The sequence below is a fragment of the Acyrthosiphon pisum genome, chromosome X (assembly GCF_005508785.2).
Source record: "Acyrthosiphon pisum isolate AL4f chromosome X, pea_aphid_22Mar2018_4r6ur, whole genome shotgun sequence".
Taxonomy (NCBI): Eukaryota; Metazoa; Arthropoda; class Insecta; order Hemiptera; family Aphididae; genus Acyrthosiphon; species Acyrthosiphon pisum.
The window spans coordinates 52726013-52739272 of NC_042493.1; the positions used below are offsets into that span (position 1 = coordinate 52726013).

The 13260-nt window shown below is 26.9% G+C and overlaps 1 protein-coding gene across 1 annotated transcript in view; it reads right to left on the bottom strand.

The window, feature by feature from the left end:
• The window catches only part of LOC100165657 (trifunctional enzyme subunit alpha, mitochondrial), a 14262-nt gene extending 6812 nt beyond the window's left edge, over window positions 1–7450 (bottom strand). Inside the window, exons 1-8 of the mRNA XM_001949290.3 lie at window positions 7186–7450; window positions 3367–3458; window positions 3032–3304; window positions 2620–2870; window positions 2327–2537; window positions 2077–2252; window positions 1730–1900; window positions 491–713 (exon numbers count right to left, since the gene is read on the bottom strand). Coding sequence (XP_001949325.2) covers window positions 491–713; window positions 1730–1900; window positions 2077–2252; window positions 2327–2537; window positions 2620–2870; window positions 3032–3304; window positions 3367–3458; window positions 7186–7258 — 1470 coding nt within the window. The 5' untranslated portion in view covers window positions 7259–7450. The remainder of the gene's footprint in view (window positions 1–490; window positions 714–1729; window positions 1901–2076; window positions 2253–2326; window positions 2538–2619; window positions 2871–3031; window positions 3305–3366; window positions 3459–7185) is intronic.
• Between the last annotated feature and the right edge of the window lie 5810 nt (window positions 7451–13260).

A 13260-nucleotide genomic window follows, 5' to 3' on the forward strand; every position in this document is an offset into this window, starting at 1 on the left:
TGTTAGTAATTCTAAAAAAGTAATAATATAAGTATTACAAAGCAGTTTTTCGGATTTTATTTTTTGTTTTAGGTTAAATATTTTATTAAATATTTGAATAAGACTTAAATATAAAATCCGAAAAACTGCTTTGTAATGTTTATATTATAACTTTTTTAGAATTACTAACAATTATATTATATACATATAAGATACATTTTTAATTAGGAAGTTTGCTAAAAATTGTTTTTAATTTTTAGTAAAAATATCTATAGTTAATGAATAATGCATAATTATATTATAATAGATATATTATTATATTATCATTATTCAATTTTATGAAATGAAATTATATGATATAAAATTAGTGAAAAAAAAAATAAAGAAAAACTTATTTTGGTAGAACAATAATAAAATAATGTTCATAATTATATCATTAATACTTGTTGGAAATATTTAATGGATATAGTCAAAAACAATTATTGATGGTTAAATTTAAGTAAAAACTTACATTTTCAGGACGGCTACTACCCTCTGATATTTTCCCAATTGGTATGGCACTTGTGTTAGTTGCAATAATACAGTGTTTTGGTACAACTTGTTCAAGCTCTTTAATAACTTGATGCTTTATTTTTATATTTTCAAATACTGCTTCGATGACAATATCAGCTTTTGAAAAAGATTCATACGATAATGTACTTGTCAAGTCAGATACATATCTGTCTTTTTCTATCCTGTAGTAAATAGTATAAAATGTGTATAATATAAAATAATACAAAATATGTTTTAAGATAAAAATATGAAGCAAAATAATGTAGTTCCACAATATATAATTTATATATGTTGTTTTTTTTTTAAACGGGGCTAAGAATTTAAGTAAAATGTAGCTATTTTATATCTATTTGAAAGATTTTTAATATTTTGAGCACTAATCCAAAATGTGTGAAATTATATACGCCATTATACTCTGTTCAGATTAAGATTGAACCGCTCGCTCGACCAACACACGTTTTTTTCGCGCATTTGGACACCAGTGGGAGCGTATGCACGGTGGCCAGCACCGGCATTGACGATCGATGACGGCCGACGATGACTGTCGACCAATCATAGAACAGCCTTCGCATAAGGGTTCAGGCACTGTTCAGCAGCTCAATCTGCATGCGCCAAGCCGGTTCAATCTTAACCTGAACTGAGTATAGTTTCACAATAAAATAATATTAATTGTGAATACAGTCAATTGAAAACCTAATTGTGAGCTCAGTGTATTACATAAAAAAAATCTTAAGATGATCTTATCCCCTTGTTTTGTTTACATCTTATTAACGCAAAACATACCAAAAGCTACATCAGTATTTACAATTATGTATAGTTAGCTCATAGTTGTTAGGGTGATTTGTCTATTATCCAACTTTAGGCAAAAAACATTATCTGTTTTCTCTTGTTTGATTTCTACAATATTTTAATTTTCGAGCCAGTTATGATGATGTAAAATATTAATAATTAAAAACGCTTAAAATTCACTTAAAAATTAAAAATATTGAAATGAAAAAAACCAGATATTACGTCATATTATGACAGATATTATATATTATATATTCTTACCCTGAATTTATTATTAAAAATAACCACACAAAATTGTAATTGTTTATCATACATTTTGGTATGTTACGTTTTAATCAAACAATGACATCACGTGTGAGTAAGAAGTCATTATAGCTTACTCAATAATAAAAAAAAACAAAGTACTTACGCAGTTAATTTCTTGCGTTTAACTGCACCAGTAAGACCTTTTTCAATTTGTGCAATACCTTTAGCAAGACCCTCTTTGTTTGTGTCTTTAAGTATTACTTGTAGACCTTTATCAACAGTCACATGAGCTATTCCAGCACCCATTAATCCAGCACCAAGAACACCAACAGTTCTATAAAATAAATATATTTTGATTAAATAATTGTATATCAGAAAAACAGTTGATAAGTGTTGAAACACAGTAACAAATAAATTTATAAAACCATTAAAATGAATTTGTTTTGAGCTTATAAAAATGCTTTTTTTATTTTTGCTCATACCTAATAATTTATAAACAAATTTACTAACTTTAAAGCCACTTTAGGCTCTCCAAATTTGTTTTTTTTGCATTCAGTTTGGCCTTGAAATAATCCAATTAAACCTTTGCTTTGTGGTGTCATAGCTAATTCAGCAAAACCATTACTCTCTGCAGCATATCCTTTTGTAGTGCCATGAGCAATTCCAGTTTTGATGACATCAATTATCTAAAATAATCAAATAATACTTTAACTTGTGCACGCATTATGCTGACTAGTTTTTTAAAAATATGTAGAATTACTTTTAATGGAGCAGGATATAGACCTCCGGTCATTTTTAAAACCTTGCCCTTAGCACTGTCAAAAAATTTTTCTCGTAGCCATTCTTGTTGTAATGCTAAATCAATTACTTTATCTATCAAAGTCTTGTTCTTATTTCTTTTTGTTAATTTATGACCAGCAGCTAATTTTTTGGCTGCATCGATAGCAATTTCTTCTAAATACTCTAATGTTCTGTAATAAATAAATAGTGTTATTGCTAATTAACAATTAAGTATATATAATCATCTAAAGAAGTTGTAATTAAGAATTAAACCTTTCTGTTGGGGTGCTTAAACCAGGCCCAAGAGGAGTTACAAGTTGATCAATCAAACCAACTTTTAATGCTTTATCAGCTCTATATGATTTACCAGTTAGAGCCATATCTAATACAGTAGGCATAGCTACTAATTTTGGTAAACGTTGAGTACCACCACCACCGGGTAATAATCCTAACATAACTTCAGGCAGGCCAAGAGCAGTGTTTTTACTTTTTACAGCAATTCGGTAATGACAAGCCATTGCAACCTAAAAAAGAATTTATATTATACGACTGTCACTGTTATACATTAAAATAAATAAACCACAACTTAATACAACAATTTTTTTATATAAGTTTTTTTTACTGCTGAATTTTTATGGTTATTATAGAAACTTTCATTAATTAATAGCTAAAATATAACTCGTACTTCAAGACCTCCTCCTAAACACGATCCCATTATAGCTGCTACTACTGGTTTTGTTGATTTTTCAACTTGATTAAGTATGTTTTGACCATCATGGGATATTTTGTGAACTTCTTCAGCAGTACGACATGCTTGTAGCATAGATATATCAGCACCAGCAATGAAACAGTTAGGTTTACCAGATATTATAACACTTCCTTTAATTGATGGATCTTGGCTCGCTTTGTTTAAATTAGTTTGTAATTCATCCATTACATCATGAGACAAGGAGTTTACCTACAAATTTTTATAATTAATTAATTTTTTAATAAGCCATTTTTATATACTAATAAACTTACTTTTGAGTTTGGGGTGTTTAATGTTATAACTAAAATATCATCAATAACTTTTGATGAAGTATGTTTAATATCTTGACTTAACAACCTCCGGCCTATAAAAAAAAAGAAATTAATTATAATATAATGAAATATTTGATTATAATTTATAACAATATAATTTTTACCAACATGTGTTTTATTTTGTCAATGTTATGTAATCTTTATAATTTAGAGAAAAGCAATGCATGTACATTGATTAAACTAGTTTTTTTTGGAATTAAAGAGAGTTTCAAGATTATAAAATGTATATTTAAGGTACTAAATCAGTTTAAAAAAAAAACCATAGCACAATATTTTCTTCTACAAGCAAAATCTTTGAACCATATTATATATGTTTTTGATAATAAGTAAACCATAAAAACAAAACCGGTTTGAAAAATAAAATATATTATGTACACAGCCCAAAAACATATATATGTGAAAAATACCATTATAATAATGATAATATTAATATACTTTAAGAAGATGGTGAATATGTAATTAAATTTAGCATGTAAAATATATTATAGTATAATATTATAGATTTTCATAACAAATTATTAATTACTAATTGACCCGTGCATTTAGTTGCCCATTAAAAAATACCAACTCTATATGATTAAAAATTTGTGTTCGCCATTTAATACCCAGCGTAGTGATGTTCAAAACTTCCTGTATTTACCCCATCCCATCCATTAGATATTTAACCTCGTATTTAACACAGTCATAACAGTACCTAATTATAATAGTTAGTAGTCACACTTATTTTGATGGTTTTGACCAAATATAAAATACAGGCCTAAAATTATATTCAATCATAATAACCATTTTATTTTTTGTAAACTATAGAGAACCTATAATAAACAAAAATATATTATTATTTCTATAAAAAGTTTTCAAATTTGCAATAAGCAAAATTAAGGGTAGAGATTACACCGAACAAGCAAAACATTTTGTTCTTTATATATTAGTATATATTAACGTTTTTAAAAATATAATTATATCAGTTCAATTACAAGTTACCCAGGTACCTAAATTTCATATTCTTAAAAAATATTATTCCTTTAACTACATTATTGTGAATTTTATTATTCCTTTTTTATATTTAATTTGTTTAAATTATTTTAAATATTTATGTTTCATAAGACTGAATATAAATTATTCCTCATAAAACTAATATAGGTTAGATGTAAATAATGTGTGGAAACTGTTTTATAATGAAAAATGTATTAATGATCAGAATTCCTCATGATTAAATAATCTTTTTTTTGTGGAATACCCTATCCATATATCTAAGCAGCAATCCACTACCCTACGGATACACATAACATAAACTATTGTGATACCATATGTCCATATTATAAAATGAAGCGATTAGGAATTAAAAATTGTATCAACTAACAAATTATTTTAACGGGCAAAGATCACAATTAAAATTTTAAATAATTAGACATAAACATAAATTAATAATACGTTTGTAAAGAAATAAAAGACAAAATTAACGATCAAAGGAAATTTTACTATGTAATAATACTTTAATAAATAATAAAATTACCTACTGTCTTCTATGTATTGAAGAAAAATATTTTGTACATAGTGTTATGATTATTGTTGGTAAATTATTTATAAATAATATTTTAGTATGTTTATAACACAGTCTATAATAATAGGATTTTTATTGTTATTTATTTAAATATAATACCTATACGATTACATTTAGTCAATTATAAAAAAAATATGCATTACCATAGGCGTAAGCACAGAGGTTAGCCCCCGGGTTAGCCAGATGGGCCATGGCCCACTCTGCGAGCTGTACCATACTTGTTATAGATTGCAACTTAGATCACATACATAGTAGTAATGTCTTTTAAAACGGAGGAACTGGTCTATCTATTATATGTTATTTTATAATGTTCCCCGTTATATATCAAGTAATCTTTAATCCCACTATAGCTTAGAAAAAAACATGTGCAAACCTGCTTAGCAAACCTTAAATAGTGGGTAATGACCAGTGAGTACTTATAAGTTGGGTTTAATACTTACTTATTGATTTAAGAAATATTAAATAATAAAGATGAGTATAAAACAATTAGATTGTACATTTTTTATTGAAGGGCATATTTTTTAATAGACTAATGCCGGGGAGCACAAAAATCATTACTTAAACATAATATTTAGTGACCCATTAATAAACCATTAAAGTATTCAATTTCTTATGTAACTCAGCATAAGGAGTATATTATATAAGAATTAATAGGTAAAAAAAATGTAATTAAAAATGAACCAAAATCAATATATTTTATTTAAACAATTTTTAAGAACACAATATACCTACTTAATTTGTTTAAAAGTTATTTTTAATAATTGTATTTAAATATTGTTTTATTATTTAGATATTTATATGAAATTCTATATATACCTTAATAATTAACTAAATAAATAAAACTATTGTGTCTTTTGAAGCTATCATAGTAATTTATAATTGAAAATGTTATTAAAAAAATGATAAAAGCACTTTAAAAACTTCAGTACAGGATTACATTTGTTTTATTATATTACTTATATAACAATTATAATTACACGTAGGCAAGACAGAACGAACAAAATAAAAGCTTCTTAAAGTATAAGTACTAATAATATTACATCTGTAACAATAATATAAATAAAAGGTATATACCTAAGTTGGCTTATTATTTTATAATATCATTGTTTTACTTAATTATAATTCTATTAATATAATCATTTATTTAAATTTATAATTTATAATAATAGTGATACCTAGTATACCTAAATATATATTGATAGATTTTATACTCTGATTAATATATTTTAAGTGAAATATTAACAAGAATAAAAATTAGTTATTAATGATCAATTAATAAACCATTTTTATTTTGATCATAATTGAAAATAGAATTATTATTATACTAGTTTCAAGGTCTTTTTAAAATACAACCAGGAAGTTAATTCAATGATTGGATGATCATTTTTAGATGACCCATAAAAACTATTTTAACTCATTAAAATTAATTCATTTCCTAGAAGATCATTTCATAGAGGATTTTATTTAATTTTTCAAATACAACATTTTGAATTTTAACATATATAATGTCTATAGACAATCTAAGGATACACCTCAAGGTATAAGAAAATATAAAGATACCATGAGCCTTACAGTAGTTTATCATAAACATAAATAATACCTATTATAATTAGATTTAAAAAAAATATAGGTATTAAGGTGTTAATCGTTATTACAATCGGAACTAGTTCTAATTATTATATCACAATAACCTTAGTTTACTGTTTATACCAATAATTATTTAAGTACCGAACAGCAAAGTATTATACTTAAAAAATTAGATATTGCTTGAAAAAATAAATGTACAAGGACATAACATTAAAGTGAAGTTTGAAAAATATTTTGATGACTTAAAATTTCTCAGATTATTTTTCATGAACTTTAACCTTTTCAACATTAACAAATCCTATTTGATATTATTTTATTGTTTAAATAAAGGATTGTGTATGGTTGGAAAAACGTATTACATGTAGATCTGTAACACTAGTGATACTTATATTTGTAGCAATTATTATTAAAACTCTGAATATATTATAAAACATTAAAAACAATTATTTGAATACTTTGATGAATAGGTATTACAAAGCTTGGTTAGATTGGTTGGGCTTAACAATCAATACTTTTGTACACATTAAACATACAGCGGCAACAATAACAACACAATCACAATATTTTATTACATACCTATATTATAACTGTTTTATTAAGTTCATAAATACCTGTTGTCAGGGCTCGCTTGACGTTGATCAGCGACATTTCGTTCGAGATACCCACAAGTCTGTACAACGCCATTGTGTGTGTGAGGGCGCGCTTAAGGATCAAATGGATCGCAAGACGGAAGAAAAAAAGCTGCAGCAAAAGACTCACAGCAATGTCATACGTGACAAACGAATGAAACTGCAGAAAATCACGCACGCACGCTCATAGAATTGTAACTCTGTAAGGCCAACAGCGTTATCACACTACAGTACACATATCACAAATGTGTGCAGTAGTTGTAAGTTGATAAGGTGAAACTCTATCGCCGTGATAACACACGAACGTGCATGCCACCGTTGCCGCGGTGCATAGGTGAGTGGTGGGGCAAATGGCGATTGTAGTCGGTAGTGGCACCGGACCTATTCTGCGGCCTGTGCTCGGACTGCCGGACTCGTCTCGAATAAGTCAAATCTCTACTCTGGTGGCTATTGACAAGTTGGTAGCGGTCGAAACATTTGAAAGTCAAAACTAGGAAATAATATTTGATGACCGTTGGCTTTTAACAACCAAACAATAAACAATAATTATTATATTATAATCGATAATTGTCGTTGAACGTTGTTAGTTACAAAGTCCGTCATCGACGTAATTATAATTATGCCGTGGATAATAAATACATAGGTACTTATCTAATGTCCTAATGTCTAATGAGTTATGACTAATGACTATTAAATATTGACTAATAACATTGATTACACCAGTAGCGCAAATAGGAAAAAAATTTAAGGGGGGGGGGGGGGCTCAAGGCCCAACACATTTTTTTAAAATTATAATTTATAGGTACATACTTTTAAGAATGGTATACTATTATTTTTTGAGGGGGCTTTGAATGATTTGAGGGGGAGGGGTATAATAGTAATAATATCGTGATTTTTACATATTTTGTCAATTTTTGAACTTTAAAGGCTAATTAAAAAAAACTGTGACTAAGGATTTTTAATATTTTTCAAATGTCGCTGTAACAATATAGTAGAAGCCTTGTATTAAATTTTCAAGTATTTTTACTCAACAAATAAAGTTTTATTGACATTCATAGAAATAAAAACTAATTAAATTGGAAACTGAAATTGTCCGTAAACAGCTCAAAACAAATCAAAATATTTTTAAAATTTTATCATGTATAGAAAATGGAAATATAAACAACCAGTGAAAATTTCAACTATCTACGGTCATTTTTTTTAAAGTTACACCAAAAACCAAAATCAATTTTCTCGAAAAAATTTTAATTTAAATTTAGCAATATATAAAAACATTAAATTTAATTATCTTTATATATAAGAATCTAACTTGATTTTGAAGACAAAGGAAACCGGTTTGTTTGTTTATTTATTATTACTATTATTTTTATTATTAATATTAATTATTTATTTATTTATTTGAACTTGCATTTGTCCATTTGTGATATATATTATTCATTGAATAAATAATTTATTGTTACATTTTTTTCTACCTTATCTCTATTCTATAATAAAAAGAATAAAATTTACCACTCCAGTGGTTGAATTCAAAATGTAGGATATATCATTTTCAGAAATTAGCAATAACAATAACTACAATATGTAATTATATTATATTATTTGTATAGCCAAAAAATAGTCACATGTTTTTAAATTAATTTATAAAAAAATAATTTCTTCCGGAGGAAGGTCGGGTAGCTAGTAATAAAATATAATATTATAATTTATAATGAAAATGATATCACATTTTGATGGCTGCAAAAAGGGGGCTAAATTTAGGCAATATTATATACGGACACAAAAAATTTTTCCCTGCGAAGATCCATTTGTAAATAATTCTGTTATTATCTTCACTCGTCTTATCATAGGGTTCAAAGAATTAAGGGATTAAGATAGACAGTTTACAAAACTTCCGAATATATACGGTCCGGAATAATATGTTCCATCAAAATATGTATTTCGAAATTTGATTCCCGGGCATATACGTACCGGGGAAATATGGTTTCCGAATTTTTAAATTCCGGAAATATCTGTTCCGGAAAAATACAGTTTCTAATAAATACATTCCGGTCACATACAGTCCGTGTAAATACGTTCTGAAACTATACGTTCCTGGCAAATACGGTTTAATGATTTTGGATTCCGGCGATACACGGTCCGGGATTTATACGTTCCGCCATTTTATTTTCCGGAATTTTAAGGCCTTCTGATTCATTAAAAAATTTTGTATTTGATAATGCATTCCAATATACATAATAATATGTGTTATTTAGTACATTTTATTAAAATTGTTAATAATATTCATATTAAATATGACATGGTAATACAACGTATCTCGATTTGGCTATTGTTCACGAGAGACTGATAACTGATTTATTCAAACACCAACCATAATTACCAACATATTTTAGTATTATTATTTAGTATTATCCAACACACACTTTATAATCATAGTATTTCACATTGAAATGTCGTTACAGCATTGATATTTAAGATACGTGTTATTGCATTGTATTCTTTTAGATACTTTTTGTTGATACGGCTTTTTAAAATTTCAATTTATACAGATACGTGGTATTTTGTGAAAACCTTTTTATTTTAAATAATTATTATTACTTTGTATAAAAACATTATTATAAACATTTAATAACAGTCTAATTTTTTATGAATACAATTAAAAATACTCTAAATTATACATTGGTTAACTTTACCAATAATAACTAAATTAATATTAAAAATAACGCCACTTATGTTAATAATTAAAAATATTCTGAAAATTTTATCATGTATAGAAAATGGAAATACAAACAATCAGTGAAAATTTCATGTAGCTACAGTCAGTCGTTTTAAAGTTACAACGAAAACCAAAATCAATTTTCTCGAAAACAGATTTTGCGTGAAAATTCTCGTTTTTCCTTAATTTTTCTTTTGTTTTTCACGGCGCTTTTGAAAACTACTGGGAAATTTTTACTTTTGACCCCACATAAAGTACCAACTAGATTAACTTTCCTATCAGAAAAGATACTGTTGAAGAAAATCCAAGCATTTTTACTGTCCTAAAAGGCAGGGGTTGAAACCGTTTTCAAAACAGATTTCAGAAACCGTTATAAACCGTTTTAAAACCGAAACTGAAACTGAAATCAAAAACGAAACCGAAAAAAATTGGATACCGGTATTAAATTCAAAACCGAAATCTGAAAAAATTGGAAACCGTCATTTTTTTTTAACTGAAGTGTTTTTAAATACGTAAATTCCATTAATACGCATAATTAATAATCATAATTAATTTTGTTGATAAACATTTCATTATTCGCAAAATTATTAGTTGCTTTATAAATAGTAATGACATAAATTAAAGCTACTAGCAAATACTATATAATATAATATAATATGCCATATTATGACAATTGACAATACGGAACAAAGAATGATATATAGACGACATAGCCCCCCGAAAATACTTTAGAAACCGGTAAACAAAACCGAAGTTTCTTAATACCGGTATTGCTATTTTTAAACCGAAACATTTAGAAACCGGTATTCAAAACCGAAACCGAAACCGAAACCGAAATTTCTTAATACCGGTATTGTTAAGTTGAAACCGAAATCGTAAAATTTCAAAACCGGTATACAAAATCGAAACCGAAACCGAAATTATTTCAATCGGTTTCAAGCCCTGCTAAAAGGTGATGACGGACACAAAAAAAAATAAATAAATAAAAATAAAAAACATACATCATTGTAAAATCAATACATTCATCGTTCCACTCAGAATCTAAAATGGACTAAGGACCAGTTGTACACATGTTTCTATGTACATAATCCATAAACACTACAGAATAAAAACAATATCTTCGTTATGGTTAAATGGTGGCAAATTTGGACAAAATAGTTTTTATTTTATATTCGATCTTTTTGATGATGGAATTGATAAATTATTGAGAACATTGTTACAAAATATTTCGAACGAAAAAACTACATTGGTTGATATATTTATCTCCGAATTGGTGCCATCGAGGTTAACGATTTATATTGAAAAATTCAACTTTTATAATAATTCAAAACTGATAATAGACAAAAGTCATAAAACCTTGTGTGTTCATTTTATGTTATTGAAGTGTGGTATTTTCCAGTGAATTTGTAATTTTGTACAGTGTACACTCTAAATGAGTATAAAACACAAATTAATTAAAAACAAAATTTAGGGAGTAGTATTAATAATTATAAAAAAACAGTGTTTTTTGTGTAACCTCAGACACCACTGATTTAGTGTACAATAATAAATACAAATTGTATTTAGTTCTTTTGTTAAACAATATTAATTAGGTAGTATTTCTTAAATTTTTATTTTTTTTTTAGAGTTGGGTTCAATAAAACTATTTTTATTAAATTGTACTGTTATATATATATATAGATATATATCAATATCAATTTGTTAATAAACTTAGTAATAAATAAACGGTTACCCGCGAGAAACAAATCGTTACCGCTGTTATCATTTGAATATTCAATTTCCCGAATTTGCGTCAATATTATGGAAATAAACCACAGACTAATATAATATAATATAATATAATGGACTGGCTAGGGGGTGTTGTGGGGGGGGGGAATAAGTGTCAAATGTTTTGCCCCTTCCCTTTTCTCCACATATTAAATAAAACCCCTGGGATTCCAACCCCAGGGGTACAGTAGCACAACTAATAAATCATATATTTTCTAATTGTATAATTATATTTTTATGTATATTTCTATTCAATATTTAAATTATTATTATATTTATTTACATAATTAGTATTACACTATAATTGTATGAACATTTTTAAAATATAAAATATATTTAAAAAATGCTTCTAGTATTTAACAATATTGCGAAATTATCGATCGGTTAGGTTACAAAACATGATCTATGGCAAATAACAATCGTTAGAGACAAACAACGATTCCATTCTAACATATTTCGTTCCATTTTGGTATTGTTGAGCTATTTTCACAAATTTCATATTAATGATTAATCTCAATACTTCCAGATTGAACATTTGGGTCAGAGATGAAGACGCGCGCGCTGCATTTCCCTCGGTGGAAATGTGCCGCTCTGATATTGCACAATAATATTATACGCTCATAAAGGGTACGTCTTGTTCCACCGGAAGAAGAAAATTGATTTACGTAAGTTTTTTCCTTCTACTCTTTGACGCGATAGGCCTGAAATAAATAATTATAATTTATCTTCAAAAACCCCGTTCTTTTAGGTGTACACAATTATTGTGACATTATGGAAAATACCTAAAATAATTATACTACTACATACCTACTGAGACCACTGAGATGGATAATATATTATATTATTGTAGAAGAATATTTTTTGAAATTTCTAATCAATGATTAGGCTATACCCATATAAGTAGGTAGATATAAGGTAGGTATAATAAAATACAGAATATGATTAATGTTATTTAATATGATATTTTGGAACTTTTCTGCTTTACGGGAAACCTCTTTTTTTGAGTTTTTTTTGGGGGGGACATAGTCATTTTTTAGGGTGAAAAAAATGTTGATGAAATCAGAATTTGGCGCACGAAGTTAGTTTCGAAGTTATAGCTGACCGAAGTTTTAACTTTATGTAATATTATTGCGTACTGCAAGTCGCATAGGTTTCACCGGAAGAGTCGACGTTTAAGCATAAGTCTATTTTCATATATAAATAATAAATATTATAAATATTATATAATATACATATTATTATCATTTATAAATTATCTTTTAAAAATACAAAATAATAATAATATTGAATTATTCAGTTTTGCTGATGACACAGCTACCTATACCCAGTGGCGTAATTGAGAATGTTTCATGGGAGGGGATCAAAATAAATTTGTATGGCAAACTTGGGGGGCTTTGCCCGTAATACATCATCAGATTTCTATGATTCTTTAAATAATATACAAGAAATTGTGTAGGTAAAATTATTATTAAATATTATGCATTATTAATTATTATTATAAATTATTAAATTCTATTTTTTTTTAATAAGCTCATTCAAATTTTTTATAAAAATTAATATGACATAGATAGGTACCT